The sequence below is a fragment of the Amblyomma mixtum genome, chromosome 5 (assembly GCF_055824585.1).
Source record: "Amblyomma mixtum isolate Tamu chromosome 5, ASM5582458v1, whole genome shotgun sequence".
Taxonomy (NCBI): Eukaryota; Metazoa; Arthropoda; class Arachnida; order Ixodida; family Ixodidae; genus Amblyomma; species Amblyomma mixtum.
In genome coordinates this window covers 132,587,697-132,610,747 of record NC_143016.1, presented here as the reverse complement: position 1 = coordinate 132,610,747, position 23,051 = coordinate 132,587,697, and the positions used below count along the sequence as shown (strand labels likewise).

The window sequence follows — 23,051 nt, the reverse complement described above, 5'->3', positions numbered from 1 at the left end:
CATAATTACTCTTAATTACAAAAAAATGACCCGCAGCAAAGCTCCGTGCTTTGTGTGCGTTAAGGAGAGTCGATTGTTATTGAAGTGCAGTAGTATATAAAAATTTGGGTCGCAAGTATATATTGGAAGGAGTGTATAGCTAGCTGACCATATAATAATTGTGAAACTTCGCAAAACATTCTATTGCTCTCTCACATAGGAAAAATACTGGAGTCATTTGTGCTCCATAACAGTCACCACGCGGAAAGATAAAGATCAACAAACAGAGTGAAACACAGTCCGAAATCTAAGGAGTTAGCGGCGAGCTTTTCACGTTTCGGGGACTCCATTGGGCACCCGCCAAGGCACCGCGACGAAAAGATTGTATGGTGCAGTAAGCAGGTTTGTTTCTTAAAATAGCCTCGGATACGGAGGCAGCAATCAAAGCCCTAGAATTTACTGTGCAGTGTTTCACATTTAGGCGCTTGGCTTCTATGAATAATGAAAGGCCGGACCAAATGAGTATTCTCATGTTCACTTGCGCCACAGCGATAATAGACAACCGGGAGTGCCTCTCTTATGGAAATATATAATGAATTTACAAGGCTCGCTTGTTATTATGCATTAATTGCTTTGCGATTACCTGCGAAGTTAATAGCTTGAAACATTGCTCTTTTATTTTTATTTTCGCTCGAAAGCCAGCATTTTACACCTATACCTGTACAAGTGGAAGTAATGGATGAACTTTCTTAGTACCAAGAACGCAAGCGTCAATAACACTGCTTTACATACCCATTTTGTTCACAAGCATGATTCTTGTATTCACGACAGATGAGAATAAGTGAAATTATCATTCTGCTCAGACGTCCTCCTACTACTCTGTGTTGTTTTTATACATCATAGTTTGCAATAAATGCTAGTTCTTTTGTTCTCTCTGCGCGCTACTGGATAATTCTCAGTGCAACGAGAAGTAAACGTGGGCTTAGGTATCAGATAATACTTTAATTTATTATAGTTTAATTATCCAGGATGAAGCTGGAATGACGCGGCAACAAATGTACAATTTTTATTGACGCAATCTTAACGGTGCATTTCTACAGCACGCGCTGTGTTTCATACGGTTTATCTCCGGTCTCTTGTTACAAACTTTAGTGAGGCCACTCAAGCCAGTCCTGCACCAGAGCGGTGTGCGATTTTTCTTCCCTCTAAGAGAACCGCTTTTAAAAGAGAGCCCTCGTTGCCTGTTGCTCTCAGCTGCTTTTGAGGCCTGTGTGGATAGTTGCTGACCGTTTCCGCTGTTCCAGTGGTGCGCGTACAGGAGTGTTCTCACCGCGCTAGTTGTCGGTCTCTTCCGCAGTGAGGTCGCTACCGGACGCTAGCGGTTCCATGGTTCCATGGCGCCTTCCTGCCCAGCGCATCCGTTGAGGTCCGGAAAGCGCGGAAATAACATCTGCGAAGGGCCGCCCAATTTATAGGGGATTTATTGCTGTTAATCAAACAAAGAATGAGGGTGACATCGACAAGCTTGTTTGAGAAGGAAAGGTCCAGCTTTTGTCAAGTTATAAATGGCTGTCATGACTAATGACCTAAACTATTATAACACTACATCATTCACCAATGCTTGAAGGACCTACAACCGGTTCACAATTCCTTATCCGTGTTTCACCTCAACTCGCGCAGTCTGCGAAATAAGCATATAGATGTCAGCTCATACCTTGAGTCGCAGAATCATGATGTCAGCGTCTTAGCATTTACAGAAACTTGGTTTGCTGGACCAAATGATATAGTCTTGTTTGATAACTATCAGTGTGAAGCAGTGTACCGCTGTAACCATAAAGGGGGTGTGTCGCTCTCTATGTGAAAAAGACATAACGTTCACCGTCACACCTGAATACATGGTAGTCACATATGATTATGAAATACTCACAGTTAAGAACACTGCCTTTACAACTGGTGCGCTATATTGCCCACCTTCTGATTGACAGGTGCGGATACACGGCTGAAATTACACCCTACCCCGCGCTGATCTTTTCATAATCGTGTGCCGCTTTTTCAACTGCTTATATAGCAGTTGGTCTTTAATTGTCAAGTTTACGAAGTGTAATCGGTTTGAGCACGATGAGTATTGGCTCTGTAAGAATTCCTTTTGCATTGTAGCAGATAATGTGTCACAAAACTAATGCACCTGGAAGTAAATTTCTATCGTTGTATCAGGGAGCTCAACACTGCTCACCATCGTCCTTGAATGGTGTAGCAATGAGCGGCTTTTTTTTCTCTCCCCAGGAGATGAGTCGCCGTCTCTTAAAAAGGCAGGAGAAACCATGACCACGCTGGACAAGTTACAGCAAGGAGAGCTATCCTTCGCTACTCCGGAAGACCGGGATAGCGCCTTAAATGCTCTTCAGACCCCGAACACCTCCTTGGCAGGAAGTGACGACTCAGAGCACTCCTTCATCGTTGTTTTACTCCAGGCCATCGCGTTTACCGCAGTCTCAGCGGGAGTATCTACTGGCGTGGGAATCGAAATTGACAAAGCCCTCAAGAAAGGCCTGAAAAAAAGCTGGAAGAAAAGCGGATGATGATGTTTTTCTAGAACTTTAGAGACGCTTGCAAATAAACTTGTCAGATTTGAAACAACAGGCCTATCGTCAAAGAGTGTTAATTCCTGTAATAATTCTATCCCTATCTCCTGCACAACTCTTTCTACTCAGTGTCATATCCGTTCGTTAGAAGTGTAGTTGTTTCAAGCCACTCCTGAAAATACGTGACGCTTAAGACGAAGGGACCTTTGGTTTTTCAAGCGAGTTCGAGATATGATAATGTCGCGCCTGAAACTGCCATAAAAGATGGGAAGTAAAGCGGACCTACTTATAGTGTATGCATTTCTCATTAAGGCGAAAGCCTTTAATGCCTCATCGTTGTCGACAGAAGGTTGTCAGAAGAAGGTTGTCAGCAGCGTTGTCACGCTTTTCTAGTCAGACCAGAAAAAAAATCTTTGTGCACGGTGGTGTTCGCACCATCATCCTTCCGTTCCGCAGCCGAGCGTCCTAATGGTACGCTAAGTAACACTTGTTGCTGGGCTAGTTGGTGCATTTTTCTTCGTACAAAAGCTAGCGCAAAAACACGACACACACAAGAAAGGTAGACAGGACAACGCGCTACTGACAACTGATCCTTTATTGGAAAGAAACACGTAATATATAGGCACACCGTCACTCACCTATCAGCTGCAGCAAACGTCACAATGATGTAAAAGGTCATAAAAGCGATAAAAGACACAAAGACTGAAAACACGACGTAGCTAAAAAACGATAAAAAATGACGAAAGAACATTAAAAGCATGACACGTGGTGTATAAGGCCAAAGAAACATGACTGACAGGAATTCAACAGGATGATAACAAAACGATATTGCATAAAAAACGTAACAAATGCAGTAAAAGAAAAACACATGAAACAAGAAAAACCTGATAAAAAGCCTGTGAGCTGAACACTTGAGATTACATTGAGGGGGAAAAAAACCTGTACACATGCTCGCCTCAGGAAAACCTTTCTAAAAAGCATTCTTCAGTTTTATACAAGAAGATAGATGCATCGCTAACAGCATTCGCGCCCTTTTTTCTTATCAGAAAAGCTTCTTTTAATTCACGGGACACTCGATCATGGCCTCTACCTAAAACAACGGTTTTTTCCAGAATGGGCCGGCAAGAGTTTTGTTCACAGTCCTTGCAATGAAGAGGCAGATTCGAACCTGTTCCTGTCCCCATCGAACGTTCATGCTCCCTCAACCTTTCATTCAGGCAACACCCCGTTTGACCAACATACACTTTTCCACACGTGAGTGGGACCTGATACACAACCCTTTCACTGCATTCCACGTACCTACGTGTATGTCTGGTTCCACAGGATCTTTCTGCTCTCTTTTCCGAGTTCACACGAGGACACAACGAGGCTAGCTTACAGGGAGCGGAGAATACAACTGGAACCTTAAACTTTGTTGCAACTTTTTTTAGATTATGGGCAACGCGGTGAGAGTAGGGAACTACTTCTGGCTTAATTCTTTCTTCAACAAGTTCAGGCCGCTTCCGTTCCACGCCTTTTATGCTATGAAGAAGGGACTCCACCACACTTGTCAGGACAGACTGTGGGAAGCCTGCATCCTGAAGCCTTAGCATGTGAGACTGGAAGCTTATTTTCATAGCATGGCAACAGCACTTCGCAATGGCGGCCTTTAAACCTGACATGTCAATGGCTCGCTTCACAGTCTTAGAGTGCGCCGATTTATAAGACAAGAATCCCTTCTGGGCACGAGGGTGGTACATCCAGCACATCTTCTCACTGCTTATGGAAAGTTCCAGGTCTAAAAACTGTAATTTATCACTTTCCACACACAGTTACTTAGGCACAGTTAACGAGATTTTAAGAATTTTTAGTCAGAACGGAGAAGGATCGGAATTTACACAGGAGCAACCGGAAAGTGATAAATTACAGTTTTTAGACCTGGAACTTTCCATAAGCAGTGAGAAGATGTGCTGGATGTACCACCCTCGTGCCCAGAAGGGATTCTTGTCTTATAAATCGGCGCACTCTAAGACTGTGAAGCGAGCCATTGCCATGTCAGGTTTAAAGGCCGCCATTGCGAAGTCCTGTTGCCATGCTATGAAAATAAGCTTCCAGTCTCAGATGCTAAGGCTTCAGGATGCAGGCTTCCCACAGTCTGTCCTGACAAGTGTGGTGGAGTCCCTTCTTCATAGCATAAAAGGCGTGGAACGGAAGCGGCCTGAACTTGTTGAAGAAAGAATTAAGCCAGAAGTGGTTCCCTACTCTCACCGCGTTGCCCATAATCTAAAAAAGTTGCAACAAAGTTTAAGGTTCCAGTTGTATTCTCCGCTCCCTGTAAGCTAGCCTCGTTGTGTCCTCGTGTGAACTCGGAAAAGAGAGCAGAAAGATCCTGTGGAACCAGACATACACGTAGGTACGTGGAATGCAGTGAAAGGGTTGTGTATCAGGTCCCACTCACGTGTGGAAAAGTGTATGTTGGTCAAACGGGGCGTTGCCTGAATGAAAGGTTGAGGGAGCATGAACGTTCGATGGGGACAGGAACAGGTTCGAATCTGCCTCTTCATTGCAAGGACTGTGAACAAAACTCTTGCGGGCCCATTCTGGAAAAAACCGTTGTTTTAGGTAGAGGCCATGATCGAGTGTCCCGTGAATTAAAAGAAGCTTTTCTGATAAGAAAAAAGGGCGCGAATGCTGTTAGCGATGCATCTATCTTCTTGTATAAAACTGAAGAATGCTTTTTAGAAAGGTTTTCCTGAGGCGAGCATGTGTACAGGTTTTTTTCCCCCTCAATGTAATCTCAAGTGTTCAGCTCACAGGCTTTTTATCAGGTTTTTCTTGTTTCATGTGTTTTTCTTTTACTGCATTTGTTACGTTTTTTATGCAATATCGTTTTGTTATCATCCTGTTGAATTCCTGTCAGTCATGTTTCTTTGGCCTTATACACCACGGGTCATGCTTTTAATGTTCTTTCGTCATTTTTTATCGTTTTTTAGCTACGTCGTGTTTTCAGTCTTTGTGTCTTTTATCGCTTTTATGACCTTTTACATCATTGTGACGTTTGCTGCAGCTGATAGGTGAGTTGACGGTGTGCCTATATATTACGTGTTTCTTTCCAATAAAGGATCAGTTGTCAGTAGCGCGTTGTCCTGTCTACCTTTCTTGTGTGTGTCGTGTTTTTGCGCTAGCTTTTGTACGAAGAAAAATGGTACGCTACTTCCTGCCAGCGCATATGTAGTTCTCCTTTTCTAGGACGCTGGAGAGTGTTCGCAGAAAAGCGTCGAATGAGACGGATGCCTCCCAAATGCCCTCCAGTGTCTCCAGCATTTAATATTAACAAACATTGTGTACTTTATTCACATCTTAACCACACAACCAAGGTCAACACAAACAAACAAGGGCAACAAAGTGCCGCCCTGAATTTTTGTTAAGACAACATCCTACAATAAGTTTCTAATAATGCGTGCAGGGCTAACCCAACACCTGCCTACTAGCATGTTACACTTTTTATGCAAAGCAATGTTCGCTGTTGATAAAAATATAAAATTGTCCTGGCCGCCATAGTGATAGAAATGGTTGTGATTGTCTACGTAGTCCTTCATTTTGACAATAGCTGCGCTGCTTAGATTGAGACGACAAGAGGCGAACTGTTAAGCATTTAACCGTTCCTGCCTGTTGTGACAACGTAAGAATAAAATATCCCCTGCTAGTGTAGTGCTGGATGATTACAGGAACCTTGCAACCGCGACTTCGTCATAAATTTCTCAAGCCGGGTATTTCACCAAAGAAGACATAGCGAGCGCTCCCAGATTCTTTAGAATGTTTTCGCGACTGCCAACAGTACAAAGCTGGCGCCGTGCTAATATTTTCTCGGTCTAGCGTTTTAAAATCTTGCTTCACGGCGCGTATAGAGATGGCGGCTCAGTTTCAGCTGCGAACCTGGTGACCGAGAGATTTAGCGAACAGCTTTTATGGGTTGACGAAGGGTTCCAGGGTGTTCCTCCGGCACATGGATGATTGTTTTACCAACCTGAAGAATCCGCGTAGTAAGGCTTTTCCATCCGCCTTCAGTTTGTAAAATGTTCATCAGGTTCTCCATTGAATAATACACCAGCACCTCCCTTTTCTTTGACGTCGTCAAGCAAATACGATCCCTCGTTCGTATCTTATGTGCATAGGAAACCCACTCACACTGATCGCTACTAATTGTCACATCAAACCACCTGTCATCCCATAAAGCAACCATTGTGTCTATTGTGCTGTCAGGAGTGAAGCAATCTGCTTCTCAAACTTCTTGCGAAAGCCGAAGGAAGTAAAAGTCCTGGCGGCTGGGCACCGCAACGGCTACGTGAAGAACTTTATCTGACCGGTAGTCCTACCATCCTAGGAGCAAGCCGAAAGGTGAGCCTCCGAAGTCTCCAAAACAACCCGAATCATCATAGCATGCGTGAAAACACAAATTTTAGAATTGCAAGCCTCTTTCTAAAGAAAGGAACCCAGCTGTGTCATTAACCACGCACCGTGCACCAATGGGTGCAATATGTCACGGCGGAAAGACCACGCATCAAATTGACGAGATCCCGGTGTCGTCTACTAACTTCATTGTGCTGAGTGTCCCACCAGCTACATGGCAAAAAAAAAAAAAATTTTCCTACAAACACCACCCTAGCACAGGAACGATGTTCTAAACTTCCACTGAGAGCGCCGTGCGATCGTGGAGCATTACGAGGGCTACCTTCGAGTCGAATATAAAGCATCAGCGTTGTTGACACCGTGGCCAGTTCAGTAAAGCAGCTGCTTTTAAAATCCCTTCAGATAGAAAGCCCAGTGAGAACGAAAATATCTCTTAAGGATGCATATAATCAGTGTACAGAGGGCAAAACGCACGTCTAGAACACGTTCTGAGCGTGTTTCGGGCTCAACACGCAATAACTAGCGATAATATTTGGTTAAAAATGGTCTGGATGTTAACATATGCAGTTAAACTCATAGAATTTCAGTCATCATTTTTTGCCTTCTTGGGTGCAGCGGCTTTGGGAGCGGCAAAACAGACAGTTTGGTTGTTTTAGGCATGTGTTTTGCCCTCTTTACGTACAACGTGTTCAAGACAGCGCGGAGGCAGACCCCTCTACCTCGCGACTAAAAATGTTCGCACACTTCACTTAACTAATTCACATGGCAGCAATCCCTTTCCTGGAACTGCTGCAGCTGAATAAGAAGGTTTCAAACGCCCCGAAACGTCAGTTCTGTTCTCACGAATATTTGTCCTAGGTTTTTCTTTCTGCATTCTCTTTAAGCTAAATTATATTCATAACGCGTCAAAAATTCTAACATGGGCATTTAACGTGATATGGAACGCGGTTATCCAAGCTATGGCATTTTTCTTTTATGGAAAGAGATTTTAATCGATCGATAGCCAAAGAATGAACAATCCGCGCAGTCATAAGCTTCGCAAGTGCAGAGAAATGTAGATTTTTGCAACTAATTTTAAAACACTGGGTGCAATAAAACGTGGACAACCAGAACGCTCTCAGGTATTTCTTATGACCGCAGTTGTTATAAACACGAATCTCGGCTAATACTAGCATAGGGGGTCAAATCTCGGTGTCAAGTTGACGCCATATTTATAGATTTGCGTAGAGCATTTGATACAGCACCTCACTACAGATATGTAAAAAAACTGCAATCTATTCTAAATAATGCTAGCCTTGTTAATTGGATTTCAAGTTTTCTCACTGAACATTCACAATTCATTTCCTTAAAAAACGCGGCATCCTCTGCCAACGATGTGATTTCTGGAGTCCCCAAAGCCTCTGTAAGTGGCCAGCTTCTTTTTTTGTTTTATATAAACGACCTTCTGTGCAACATCAGATCTCAGTGTCGCCTCTGCCGATGACAGCTTCATGTATTGTCCCATTGATAACCACCAGGATGACTAACGCTTTACTGACACCTTCTCAAATGTCTGTGCTTGGTGCGACAAGTGGAAGATGAGTTTAAACTTCCAGAAAACTGTCGTCCTTGCTTTCATCAACAAACATACTCCTCCAGTTTTTCAACGGCACTTTCAAAGGGTCATTACTGAACAGTTTCTAATTTCAAGCATCTGGGAGCAACTTTTACGAATAAGTTATGGCCAGAACACATTCATTGAAATCAGTGTAAAGCCTTGAATTAACTTGCGTATCTTGACGTATGCTGTCTCAGGCCCCTAAAGAAACAAAACTTCTAATCTAAAAATCTGTGGTCCACCCTCTTCTTGAATATTCAGTCTTAAAAAAAGTTAGTAAAAAGGCAGTAAAAAGATAGCAAGTGCAGCCGTTACTAAATGCGACTTCGTTTTACTACTTTACCATATTCAAGGTATAGTTAGTAAAGGTGGTCCTTGGTAGCTTTTTAAGGCGAAAGCCTTTAATGTCTCATCGTTGTAAGCAGCACTTGTCGACAGAGAATGTCACGCTTTTCAGTTGGTCGAAACGGTCGTGACGTCACAGTGCGCCAATTTCAAACGGGGCCAATTGTACTTTAACTAGTAACCATACAACCAATTGAAGGGACCATATAGTGATGCTCCAAGTAAGTGGGACTGAGCTTAGTTAATTGCTTAATTACCCAATTAGCTTAATTAACTTCTCTAGTCAGGCCATATAAATAAATAAAACCTAGTAAGAAATTGGTCGAGCTCGGGAATCGAACCCCGGTCTTCGGAGTGCGAGACGAGCATGCTATACACTCCGCCATGCCAGCTCGATGGTTTGGAATAAACAAAGGCACGTCTAGTGAATACGGTGTCTGCGCTCGCTGCCATCCTCCTCCCTTCCCTTCCGGCGAGGTTTAGGTGTCCACCGAGATATGAGAGAGAAATACATTTCCTTTCCTCAAAAACCAATTTACCGACGAGCGAGGCGTAGAACCGAATGGGCGATGGCGTTCTATGGACTCCCTGGCAGCGTTGCAAGACGCTCTCGCGTTCCACTCTTAGAGGCGAAGCTTAACATCTTAACCACACATCAGTGACCACACTTTAGGTCAAACAAGTGCACCCCCCCCCCCCTCTGAATTTTGACGGGTGTCCACCGAGATATGTGAGACAGTTACTGCGTAATTTTCTTTCCTCAAATACAATTTTCATTTTCTTCATTACGGGCCATTTTCGTCTTTCTTTTACTCCCACTTCCTCCGTTCCTCTATGGTGCGGTTCAGGTGTCCACCGAGATGACAGAGATTTACTGCGCCATTTCCTTTCCTCAAAAACCGTTGCGTTGAAACGGCAAGGCATCGCGCCGAACGGGTGGTGGCATTCCGTGCACTCCCTGGCAGCGCTACAACACGCTGTCGCGTTCCACTCCTAAAGGCGAAGCTTAAGCTTGCCCTTAATTAGCAGTTAATTAGTATTCAGGCATTAATAAGTAATTAACCATTAATTAGTGATTTGTCATCACTTAGTAATTAGTACTCAATTACATGTGACGCCACCAGTGCCACAGAAGCACTGAAAGTGGCGCGGAAAACGCTTTCGCCTCTACGCACTTTAGACAGTCAAAGTGCCCCCTGAATTTTTTTACTTACTATGGTCGCTAGTTGCTAGTTAGTACCTAATTAGTAACCCTTAGTGACAATATATTGTTAGTGATAATATATTGGGCTCTTGAGTAAATGAGTAATGAAATGTGGATTTCCATTTTTTTTTTCATTTTCCCCAGTGATTCTTTAAACATAAGTAATGAACATTTATTGTAGATTCACACTTTTAAGGCGGAAGCCTTTAATGCCTCATCGTTGTAAGCAGGAGCTGTCGACAGAGAATGTCACGCTTTTCAGTTGGTCGAAACGGTCGTCACGTCACAGTGCGCGAATTTCAATCGGGGCCAATTGTACTTTGGCTACTAACCATGCAACCAATTAAAGGGGTCGTATAGTGATGCTCCAAGTAGGTTTGAGTTTAGTTAATTGCTTACCTAACTAATTAGTCTAATTAACCTTTCTAGTCCGACCAGACAAATAAATAAAACCAAGTAAGAAATTTGCCGAGCTTGGGAATCGAACCCCGGTCTCCGGAGTGCGAGTCGAGCACGCTTCCACTCCGCCATGCCAGCATGATGGTTTTGAATGAACAAAGGTGCGTCTAGTGAATACGGTGTGTTCGTTCACTCCCATCTTCCTCCCTTCCCGTTACGGTGAGGTTTAGGTGTCCACTGAGATATGAGAGACAGATACATTTCCTTTCCTCAGAAACCAATTTACCGACGAGCAAGGCGTAATTGTCCGCGTTTCAGATTGGTCCAAATTGTCGTGACGTCACCGCGCCCGAATTTTGACGGGTGTCCACCGAAATATGTGAGACAGTTACTGCGCAACTTCCTTTCCTCAAATACAATTTTCGACTAGTGTCTACTCAGACATGTGAGACAGTTAATGCGTAATTTCCTTTCCTCAAATACAATTTTCATTTTCTTCATTACGGCCCCTCTTTCTTCTTTCACTCACACTTCCTCCCTTCCTGTACGGTGCGGCTGAGGTGTCCACCGAGATGACTGAGAATTACAGCCCCATTTCCTTTCCTCAAAAAGAGTTGCGTTCAAAGGGCAACGCATCGCGCCGAACGGGTGGTGGCGTTCCTTGGACTCCGTGGCAGCGCTACAACACGCTCTCGCGTTCCACTTCTAAAGGCGAAGCTTAAGCGTCATTAATTGGCACTTAATTAATGCACCAACAAAATGTGCAGTGAACAATCACGTAGCAGAATGCAGCACTCAGGCTTTCGCCTTTCAGCACTTTAGCCGCTAAAGTTCCTCGTAATTTTTACTTGCAGCTTTAGAGCTTTATAACTGTATACTTTTTATGCCTGCTTTAACTAGGCCGCACTGACCAAGATAACGCGTGCGAAATTTTTAGGAACTGTTCAGTGGCAAGGGCGCCGGGCATGATGGCAAGCTGAGAATAGTTTCAGAGTTTTGACGGAGCCGAGCATACCACCAGCCTATTCTCTACTGCCGTTGCAGGTGGGAGAGAACCGACAGTCGATCGCAACGTGGGTTTAGAATCCATTGGCAGAGTCTGCAACGGGAGCATCTTGGGCAGCTTGGGCAGCAACTAGGGCCGTGATTTTGACGCTGGTTCGCTGCCTCTTTGCTGTCAGGGATCGGAAGACAGCAAAACTTCCTTTTGTGTTGCCAGACTATCAGCTGAAAACCAAAAGGCGCCCGTACCCCTCCTTCCTTCTACCCCTCCAGACATCTAGATCTTTAATTACATTCAGCTTTCATTTATTATTGCAATAAAACGCAATGTTTAGCTGTAGGTTTGCTTAATTAATAATTGAACCTGCAGTATAAAAGTCCGGAAATGAAGGTCGGAGGAAATTCCGGGTGTGTGGGTGGTTGGAAGAAAACAATGCAAACGTTTAACCAGGCTTTTAACCTCATACTGGCAAATAATTAACGCATTTCAGTACCTCTCGGCAACACAATTGTGTAGAATCAAGCCTAAATGCTTGAGAAGAAGCCACAAAAGCCACTGAACTGCGTTATATTTACGTGACAAAGTTATTTACTAATACCATGACTCAGCGTGCTCTAAGGCACGTGTCAAGACTCTTCTTTATATACGGCAGAATAAATACCACTAGCCCAACTTTCGGCTGCGAAAGGTGTCTCACAGCATAGAACTTCACGCATGCGACATAACCAGGTGTTTGTCCTGGTGTATATCCAATATCGGATGTGATATTCCGTACTGGGCGCGCTTCGTGTGGTAAAGAAACGTTTGACTTCAGTTTCTCGGTAGTGGCAATCAGATGTATATCTTACTTCACGCATCAAACTAACAGCGTGTCAAGCTAAGCCATCACATTCCAACACAGGTAAGGCGCTATAGGCGATCAAAAGCCGTTGGGCAGTTGATAGGCACTTCCTTTGTTTCGAAAGCTTCAAACATTATGAGTGTGCTTCGTTATCGCCTCTGAATACTGCTGCGTATCGAGCTGCCCCTTAAGTGGGGCAGTTTCGTAGGAGCACGCGCTCAGCCACTGTCCTCCTGCTATTATTTCTTATGAAGGAAATATGTGCGTGCGGACACGATGGACTGGCCTGCGTGCGTGGGTATTGTGCTTGGTTCGTTAGCCTTTGCACATCGAGATAGGCTGCGGACATCAAACGGAAATAGCCGCATGTGATGTCGGTGTTTAATCGATGGCCAAGTAGAGAAAGAGAAGAAAGGAGAGGCAGGAAGGTTTGCCAGGAAATGCCCGGTTGGACACTTTACTTGAGAAAAGGTGGAATGAGAGGGCGAGATAGAAGAGGAAAGAAAGATCATTGTAGCTGGCTGTTGGAGCATGATCATTGCTGTCTTTTAGTCCATAAAAACAATAAAAACAAAAAAGTCCACTCTAAGGCTAAACTCTTATGTTCAAGCCTCTAACTTCTAGGTATGAGAGCATAATCTTCAAAAATTCCCTCCCAGGCGAAGGTTGTAGGCAAGGTTTGGTATTATTGGCCATTGTTAGGGAATGTGACTACTGCCTCCGTGCTGCATACAGTCACATTCTTTCATTGTCAAGTCAAGGGTTGCCCAAAAATTAGTAGCTACGCAGTTGTTTTTTCTTCTGCAGCGATGGCAACCGCTCATACCGTAGCATTTCGAAGTAGCTGAGTCACAAGCATCTTCAAGCTATTTTTTTTTAGCTTTTGGCCATTGGCTTATTCTAAAAAGCGTTTGCATTTTACCGAAATAAGGTGCACCTTACAAAATAATTTATTGTTGAATTTTGTTTTAGCATGTTCAAAGGCTGTCAACGCCGCGAACCTCATGGTGGGCCTTAGCGATAATCCAATAATCTGCTGTTTTGCCCTTTATGATCAGCGCGGAGGTTTCGCCTTACCTCCGTGGTGATTGGAATCTATTAGTCCGTGCTCTATTGACGACACTGGTGTATACAGTAATGAAATCTCTCATTAAACATGCTCGACATCCCTCATGCTGTCACTGTTGCCTTTCCCTGAACTTCGAGACGGCACGCTAGAGCATTTACTGTCACTTGTGGTTTTAGTGCATTTTCGGCAATACATGTGATATTGGGAGTCCTTGCGATTAGTTCTAGGGCAATGGGGATGAGGGCTAGGGCAATGGGCTACGGATCCTGAATACTCAGACATAAGGCGCACAGAAGTGGTAACGAGATATTGCCCGACACGTCCTACTAAAGAGACCTAACCAGCTTTTAGGTTGAAGATTTCTATGCGCAAGGCATAGAAATCTGTCGCAGAGTAGGCCATACTGATTTAATTTTTCATCCGCACTTGATCACCATCGTTTCAGTAAACTCTCTTGTAAGCGCATGTGACGCGTTTTTAAATGACTCAGCTATTGAGTGCGCCCTGCTTCTGATCACCAAATGCTCAGCGCGGTGAGAGACCTGTTTGTCTTGCACAATATATTCGGTCCAAGTTTTAATTCGAAATAATTTGCTACGACAATTGCATCCACAGTATTTCCAGTGGCCGCACTCAGACAAGTTCTGCGCCGTGCAAGTGCAAAACCACAACGAACTAAACCCCTCTCATGATTCGGCAGACACATGTGTTTTTGACATATATTCTTTAGTAAGGATTATATAATTTGAATCAGAAAGATCAGAACGCCATTAACACATGCTGAAAGTGCGTAATTTAGTATGCAAATATGTACTACCTTCCGTGAGCCGCTAACAGCGAAGCGGCATTGAATTTGCATTATTTTTTGTGTTCCGTAGTTGGAGACCTGCGTTATGATACTCATACAATGGTGTAGTCTAGTTGACCTTCTCAAACGACAAAATGGGATATGACAGGCATGCCAGAACTCATTTTGAAGACATTTGAGACCCCCGTCTTCATAAAAAATATAAATACGACTGCGCATCTCCAAAAATACATCGCACAGAGCGTTCGTGTCATTTCAAACTTCTGTGTCTTTCCAATTTTTACTGATAAATCTCTGGGAGTCTAACGACGGTTTGGCGAATAAACTAAGCTCAATAGATAACTGAAACTAAATGTGCGCTCTGGGAGCACGCATCTACGATTTAAAAAAAAATAAAGCTGCACTTCATATGCGCCAACACCTCAATTAGATCGAAAACCCCAGGCGCATCCAAGCGCTGCCTAACTAGAACGTCAGGCAGCGCCTGACGTTCCGGTCTTGTTCTTGACTTATTCGAGTAAGTGACTAGAACTAGTATTTTTTTTTTTTGCAGTAAAGTGGGTCTGGTTACTTACTCGCTATAATTTTGTTAGGCAATATACGTCAGTGCGTGATTAGCATTGTTTAGAGTACCATGGGTATGACTTCTTTTTCTTAAAGTATGATGTGCCATCACCATCAGTCCGTCTATGTACAATTAATGATAAGAGCCGCTTGCAATCATCTTTATGCACGTTAGTCCAGCGGCCAGCGAAGTGGCACATTCCGACAGATTACCTGATCACGTTATAGGTCCGTGCTTGCTGCGACTTCCCGAGCCATTTTTCAGCATCCACTCAGTTTCTAGAAGGAGCCAACAATTATCTTCTGTTTTAAACTCATATCGTGCCCAAGTCCATTTCGTCTTTGTAGTGTCTATGGTTAATTTAACATAATTGTATTCTGTAAAATTCTTCCTTGCTGATTCTTGCTTTAATTTTATTTCTGTGCCTGGATGTGAACAAATAACATTATTTGAAACCTTTCTTGTTGATATCTGGTTTATAGTTCAAATCTGGAACTTCAAGAATACAAATGTGCCGATAAAATTCTAATTCATAAATTTTAAAATTTAGAGTAGCTGTTCACAAATCAGGTTAGCCTTGCATTCTTCTCCTTGAGCTTCCCTCAGTAAGACTCTGCGTGCTTTTTTAAGGCGGAAGCCTTTAATGCCTCATCGTTGTAAGCAGCAGTTGTCGACAGAAATGTCACGCTTTTCAGTTGGTCGAAACGGTCGTGACGTCACAGTGCGCCAATTTCAAACACGGCCAATTGTACTTTGGCTAGTAACCATGCAACCAATTAAAGGGATCGTATAGTGATGCTCCAACTAAGTGGGACTGAGTTTAGTTCAGTGCTTAATTAATTAGTTAGCCTAATTAAGCTTTCTATTCAGACCAGATAAATAAATAAAACAGAGAAGGACTTTGGTCGAGTTCGGGAATCGAACCACTGTCTCCGGAGTGCGTGACGAGCACGCTTCCACTCCGCCATGCCAGCTCGATGGTTTGGAATGAACAAAGGCGCGTCTAGTGAATACGGTGTCTTCGTTCACTCCCATCTTCCTCCCTTCCCTTAAGGCGAGGTTCAGGTGTCCACCGAGATATGCGAGACAGATACATTTCCTTTCCTCAAAAACCAATTTACCGTCGAGAAAGACGTAGAGCCGAACGGGCGATGGCGTTCTGTGGACTCCGTGGCAGCGTTGCAAGACGGTATCGCGTTCCACACTCAGAGGCGAAGCTTAAAACTGTAACCACACATCAGTCACACTAGCAGCAACACTACGCTTAAGGCTTTCGCCTCTCCGCGCTTTAGGTCAACAAAGCGCCTGCTGAATTTTTTTCCGGGTGTCTAGAGTTATAGAAAGTCTATCGAACTAGTACATCAAAGAACTGCTAGAGATTGAAAGTCAGTTAAAACGGGGGTATATTAGCGCAAGAGCACTAATACGCTCACCAGAACCGGTCAAGAATCGTGTTATCTATGGATCTTGTGCGGTTTCCTAGTATCAGCGACATCACGTTAAGTTGAAACTAATATCGAAATTAATCTCCACATCTGGGAGTCGAACCCACGGTGGTGCGAATAGGTGAACTTCGCATGCCGCTGCGCAAGAGCACTAAGCTATCGCAGGAGCCGAACGCGCCTCGTTATTTTCGTCCGTCTTATATTGGAATACGGATGTGAAGCATGCATGACATCCGCATACCAAAATTCTCTGAGATTATAACAAATCCAGCGGCGTGCTTTGCGTATCGTATGTTAGTGCTATCGCATGCAAAAATCTCTTTACTCACGTTACGCAGGAGTGGACTTGTCTTTCCTCGAGCACAGAAGAAAAAAAAAGCGCCTGCATCTGTTCCATGACAATAAACGCCTTGGTACACGTCGCCAAACAGCGTTATATCAAGGATCATTCATCGAGCGTAACCCGTCATAAGTGCAGTAGGCGCGTGGCAGAGGTGAAAATTTTGAATGACTGCTTCAGACATTCATTCTTTCCATCTACAGCACGACAGTAGAATAGTCGTCCAGAAAATGATGGTTTACCCCCAAATCGCGAAAAGTTCAGACTCGTCTTGAAGTGTGCAAAATTGCAACCTAATGATGCTTTATCCTGTAACACTTGCCGTCGATATATATTTGTGCGCGCGCGTGTGTGTGTGTGTGTGTGTGTGTGTGTGTGCGTGTGCGTGTGTGTGTGCGTGTGCGTGTGCGTGTGTGTGTGTGCGTGTGTGTGTGTGTGTGTGCGTGTGCGTGTGCGTGTGCGTGTGCGTGTGTGTGTGCGTGTGCGTGTGCGTGTGTGTGTGTGTGCGCGCATGCGTGTGCGTGTGCGTGCGTGCGTGCGTGTGTGCGTGCGTGCGTGTGTGTGTGCGTGCGTGCGTGTGTGTGTGTGTGTGTGTGTGTGTGTGTGTGTGTGTGTGTGTGTGTGTGTGTGTGTGTGTGCATATGCGTGCACTCATGCGTATATGAGCGCGCGTTTTTGTGTGTGCGTACTGATTGCGCTTTCCTCAGAATAACACACAGTATGTCATGAGCACGGCTTGCTGTCTATTTGCGGAAGTCGCTGTTTGTTTCAATGTCCACCCCTGTGTGGGTCCGAGTTAGGGCTAAGAGTATGAATGAATAAATAAACAGCCGCTCACTCTCCCGCTGTGCTTTGTACACTGTCTTTGTTTTTGAGCTATGTGGTGGCAGTGACAGAGTGATGTGTGCTGGCTTCCTTCGTTGGCAGGGCCAACATCGTTGCAGAAGTACGGCACGATGTGGAACAATACGCGTTGGTACTGCTGGAGAAATGCGTCACGTGAGCATGCACTGCCAACATACTTTAGATAAAATAATATTGACGATGATAGAGTTGAAGACGCGCATATTTGGCTATCTAGGTCTGTGAAAACCTCACAAGCGCTTTCATTTCGTGTCGGAGGTGTCTCATAGGCAGAAAACTATGGTTTTGCAAAATATTTCGTGCTTACCAATTCTGAGCCGCCAGCATTTTTTTTAGTAAACAAGTGTTACTTCAAGCCTTCTGTTCAAATCCCGGAATTCTGATAAATTCTACAAAAAATGTTTAATCGAAGATCGTTTATTCGTCCCGGAATATAATTACAGAGAAGGCAACACTAAAACGCGGGAGACATGGTCTCACAGAATAATGATGCAGTCGAGGAATAACGGCGATATTTATATTTTCTGCTTCAATTGAATGAATCGTTTTCTTCAATTGAATGTCCAATGAAGCATTTATATTCCTTGGTAATTCTATTTCCTTTACAATAAGAATCAGAAACACACTTGTAAAGCTGCAGAAACGTTCAACTTTATTACCACCGGCGTCAGTGGGAAAATCGAGGGCGAACATTGCACTAATTTACCTGGTTTTTGTAGGCACCTGTCCAACAGTTTTTATCTCAGCGCTTGAAATGGTCCCAGGCCATATACTTCATTTCGCAGCATGAAATGCCTCCGCTAACTCCCTTAATTTCGAATTAGTTGTGACAATATAAAGAAAGCGTACCACAACCTCCCAGTTGCAGAACCATCTTTCTGCATTCATAGACATCTATTTTCTTACATGAGATTGCTCCCTCATGGCTGTGTCATGTCGTACTCAAAATCAAACATGCAAAATAAAACGCGTGGAGTTTGAACAGTGTCCAGGTAAAAAGATGAGATGCCCTAATGAATCAGCATATCGAAATGTTCTGTGCATACCCTGATAAACAGCAGTAAACTAGTTCATAAAAATTTTGTTAAATGCCTCCATCGTCAATTCCTTTGAATTTTATAGCGTTTATTGCTTCTCTTTAGATCCAGGAGGGCGTCGAACCTTGCTTTCTGAAGATAAGATGATATCGCCACAAAAAAAAAAACGGGATTATCTGCTACAAAAGAGATGCGTACTTGAGCCATTATATCACCTGCTCTCAACGTCAAACTTGTAGTGCTACCCTTCAGAATCAAGGAGTATTGTCGAGGGAAGCAAGAAAAAAAAAGAAAAATGCCATATACGTCCTTATTACAAACGGCGTCATGATAGCAACAATGATAAGCTATGCCATTGTGATGTGGACGCAACACATTGTTGAGCACTACAATACGGTTGCGTGCTTTTCAGGTCAATGCAGATGGCGCCCCTTTAGTAGTCGTCGCCAAGGTATAAATGCATGATCGATTACAGGGAGGCGTATTCGCATCCATTCTCGAGCCCCTTTGTTCGGGTAGGTGAGAGCAACTATTACCAATGGGTGTACAGCGACGTCCCGAGCAGCTTTGTTTTAACATCATTCCTTCATTTGCTAATATTTCATGTTAATAATTTGATTCCATCAAAACAGAGCGTGGCAAGGAGTTATGGGGTTTTCTTTCGACAAACAGCCTGCGTTTTCTACTCTTCCTACTCAATTCCCACTTGTGAGAAAGCAGATGTCACTGTATCCTTCTCACACAGCTGATTTTATGCTTTATTCTTTGCAGATTAACCGTCTGTGCAGTCCAGCTGTCATGAAGGTCACCCTGCTTCTCGTCCTTCTCGCACTATCGGCGTCTTCTTGTAAGTCAACACCTTTCTACAACCAAGCTGTTTCAACTTACCTTTTGCACATTTTAAAGGTCCACCAGACAGAAAGTGGAGGACAAGAGCTGTTTTTGTGCATTTCTTAGGCATTCACCTCCACAAAAGGTGCATAATGTGTCCTTATGAATCATATACTGGGTGTATCGCATTATAAAGCTGCCGGTTCTCCTCGTAGATTAGTCTGCTGAACACTAACTGGTGGTTCTGTTTCATGTTGGTGCACAGCAAGGCATAGAACGTTTCTAGATATCCGCGATAAAGTTCTCCACTCATCCTGCGTATTAACGAACACAAGGTGGTGGACGCTGGTGCAAACTTATTCCGATCACAAGCCGCTGTTTTGTATTGCTTGCCGCCATTCAAGGGCACCGGAAAGAACTGGAACTGAAACCACTAGGAGCGAGTCTTTCATTGTCATAAAGATACCATCTTAACCCTAAATATAAGAACACATGCGATAGCTTTGAAACAAGACATCACATTACTGGTTTAGCAATGGCACTCGCTTTGAATAAAAGCGCTGTAGTTTAAGTGTCATACAAGAACAGATTTCCAAAAAGTTACAGCTCACGAAGACTTTTCTTCCTCTCTTATAATTAAACTAAGTTTAAAAACAAACGTGAATTATAAGTATTGAAAGGGTAGCATCACAGTATGCAGTAGGCTGACCGTTATTTTGTCTTTAGCTTTTGTTTTGCTTTACTCTCTCATATAGCTGTAGTTCCGTGCTCACCACGCTGCCTTACAGCGCCTGAAAAAGAATCATCCATCTACTCGATTCCTCGTTCTTATGCAGAAGAAGTATTCAGTAACCGCCAAATTTCGTAACTGCCAATGTGTGTGCTCAATTGATGCCTCAAATATAACCTTTATTAAAGTTCAACCAAGAGCGCTTGTCAGTCATCGTTTATGCAGATAACAGCGCAGACTGCAGCTTGTAATTAAAAGCACATTGAAGTTACATCGGTTCATAAATATTGCATTCAGTGAGACTGGAAACTCTTCTTCACTTCTGTAAAAAACGCAACGGCTTTTCCTAGAGCCCTTTCGTTCCTCAGAGGGGCAAAACAGCTGCCACATCTGCATGATTCTTCAGTTTAACTTTTGCCTGCATGCAAATGCAGCCTCTATGATCGCCGTCACATTAGTGAACTTTTGCTCATGAGCCGAATGGAATTGCCAGTGACGATCACGCCGTACTGGACCGTAATTCTGTGGTGCAGAGAATCGCGCATTGTTTAAGCTCATATTTTTCTGGCTGGATTAAAAATAGAAAGCAAGCAATAAACTTATGCAATGGTTGAGTTCCTTGTCGAAGCTCTAACTTCTGAGAAGCGCTGCTGGACAGATACTAACAAAAGCGATCATGAAAAACTCCACATCTTCTTCCGTCTTGCATAGCTTTGGGAGAGCAGGTAATGACAAAAGGAGTTATTTGTTTTAGTATAAAAATGGTCATGTTACAAACGGTAATTTTGTTGTATTTTCTTTTCCTTCCATATCTGTTTCCCATAATGCAGACGCCGCTACGCTGTAAGTAAACGTATTTCGAGTTCTTCCTATTTGAACCTTGATTTGTGCACAAAAATAACCATTATCTCTTCTCTTTCTGAATCTCAGAGGCCCCATTGATGAGCTCAAGAAGTCTATTTCACAAAAAGGTAAGACCCAGTGCAACTACTGCCAAAGATGTTGATGTAATCAAAAGCTTCTGAAGACAAGCGCTTCTTCTCTGCTGGCTTATTGGTTCTGCTGTAAATGGTAGCTGCATGCCATTTTAGAAAAACATGACACGCAGGCGATAGATTGCAAATCTGAGGCCTTCATTGCTTCTACATGGGACGAGAAAGAGTATTCCATTCCCAATGTCCTTAACAGTTCAGTTCAAACAATCGCTACAGCAATATTTCGATCAAAGCTCAGAACCGTATAATGTAAAGCTTTATTGTGACTAATAAATATCTAACACGACGGCCACCTAGTTTTACAGCTGCAGATACGCGCATCAAATTAAACAAGTCCTCTGACTGATGTTCTCATAATCGCGAAAAAGCTAATTACATGAGCTGAATAACAATATGCGCTGATTTAGTCTTAACATTTTTGGTCAATGTGCTGTGCGTTGAACTACTCAGAATAAACATGTCTTGAATTGTCGGAATTGGGTTAAGGCAAAACATGTCAAGTTTTTGAGCAGCGACTGATGTCGCCGCAAACATAAACAAGGCCAGATTCTTCTGGCTTGGTGTTCAGCTCTGTTGACATCATTCCAATGCAATACTATCCAAAAGCTTTGCTATCAGCCGCATCATATTTTTGTGCGCTTTATACGGAAGTGAATCGATTTTAAAATACAATATATACAGAAGAGAAGTTCATGGAAGCCCACTTGCCAAGTACACCAAGCGCAGTTGGTTTGAGCCCGGTTAATGTTACATCGGTAGGTCTCCCCTTTGCAATGTACCAGTGTATATGCTGTGAAAGTAATTTACCAGGAAGCAATTTGCACCTTTGTATCAGGGAGCCTTGCACTGCCGTCTCATCTGCGCTCTTGAAAGCCGCAACAAGGCACGGCTTCTTTTTCCCCTAGGAGCTGAGTCGCTCTCTCTCAAGAAGGCTGGAGAAACCATGACAACGCTGGGCAAGCTACTGCAAGGGAAGCAATCTATCGCTACTCCCGAAGATCGGGATGACGCCTTGAACGCGCTCCAGACCCTGAACACCTCCTTGGCGGGAAGCGACGACTCAGAGCACTCCTTCATCGTCGTTTTACTCCAGGCCATCGCGGCGACCGTCGTCTCAGCGGGAGTATCTACCGGTGTGGGAATCCAAGTCGACAAAGCCCTCAAGAAAGGCCTCAAGAAAAGCTGGAAGAAAAGCGGATGATTAGGTTATCTTTGGATGCAAAACTGCTTCCGAATAAATTTCACACACTTGAAACAACTGTGTCTGTATAGGAGAGTTTATTCCTCTATACCTGCCACCTTCACAACAATTTATACTCAATGTCATGTGCATTCCGTTGAATGTTCAGTCTTCTAAACCCACTCCTGATTATGTCGCAGCCGAAGCTACTCTCAACAACGTTATATCATTAGGGCGCTTGACAGCGCGACAAATTTAAGGCGAAAGCCTTTCTTGGCTCATTATTAGCGCGGACGGAAATTGAAGACAGAGGCTGTCCGCCAAAGTGCACACACGAACTGTCATTCATAAGTTGTATGGCAATTAAAATAAAATGCAAATGTTGATTAAGCAACAGTTGATAGGCAACATATATCTAATAATGTAGTGATAGGTAGTAAAAAATGGCAAAAAATTAGTGATAGTGAGTGATAACATTAGATAGCGATAATAATAGCTACTCACGGCGACAGTTAGTGCTAGAGATAGAGATAGTGATCGTAGTGAAAATAATAATAATAGCTACTGATAGTGATAGGGCAAGAGTTAGTATTAGAGTGAGTGATAGTGATGATGATGATGATGGTGATGATAGCATTAATGATAGTTGATGATGATTATGATAGTGACGGTAATAGCGAGAGTCACTGTTTTATTGACAGCAATGATGATAGAGATGATAGCGATAGTGATAGTCGGCGGTGATGATGATAATGGTGATATTAGTGATGAAGATGGTAATAATGATGATAGGAATAGCAAAAAAATGTTGGTTCAAGTCCCGTCAAGCTCGTGGGTTCGAGTCCCGT

The 23,051-nt window shown here is 43.5% G+C and overlaps 1 protein-coding gene across 1 annotated transcript; it reads left to right on the top strand.

Moving 5' to 3' along the window:
- Window positions 1–4,199: 4,199 nt before the first annotated feature.
- Window positions 4,200–22,224, top strand: LOC149343750 (uncharacterized). Its single transcript, XM_089547064.1, has 5 exons — window positions 4,200–4,249; window positions 20,463–20,544; window positions 20,783–20,871; window positions 20,959–20,999; window positions 21,929–22,224. Exons 1-5 carry the CDS (start codon window positions 4,200–4,202, stop codon window positions 22,222–22,224), a joined length of 558 nt encoding a protein of 185 aa, XP_089403190.1.
- The last annotated feature ends 827 nt before the right edge of the window (window positions 22,225–23,051 follow it).

Coding starts and splice junctions, on each gene's coding strand:
- LOC149343750 (XM_089547064.1), top strand. CDS start 4,200: ATGGCGGCCTTTAAACCTGACATGTCAATGGCTCGCTTCACAGTCTTA. Junction 20,545..20,782: donor CGATCACGCCGTACTGGACC/GTAATTCTGTGG, acceptor TATTTGTTTTAG/TATAAAAATGGTCATGTTAC. Junction 20,872..20,958: donor AATGCAGACGCCGCTACGCT/GTAAGTAAACGT, acceptor TCTGAATCTCAG/AGGCCCCATTGATGAGCTCA.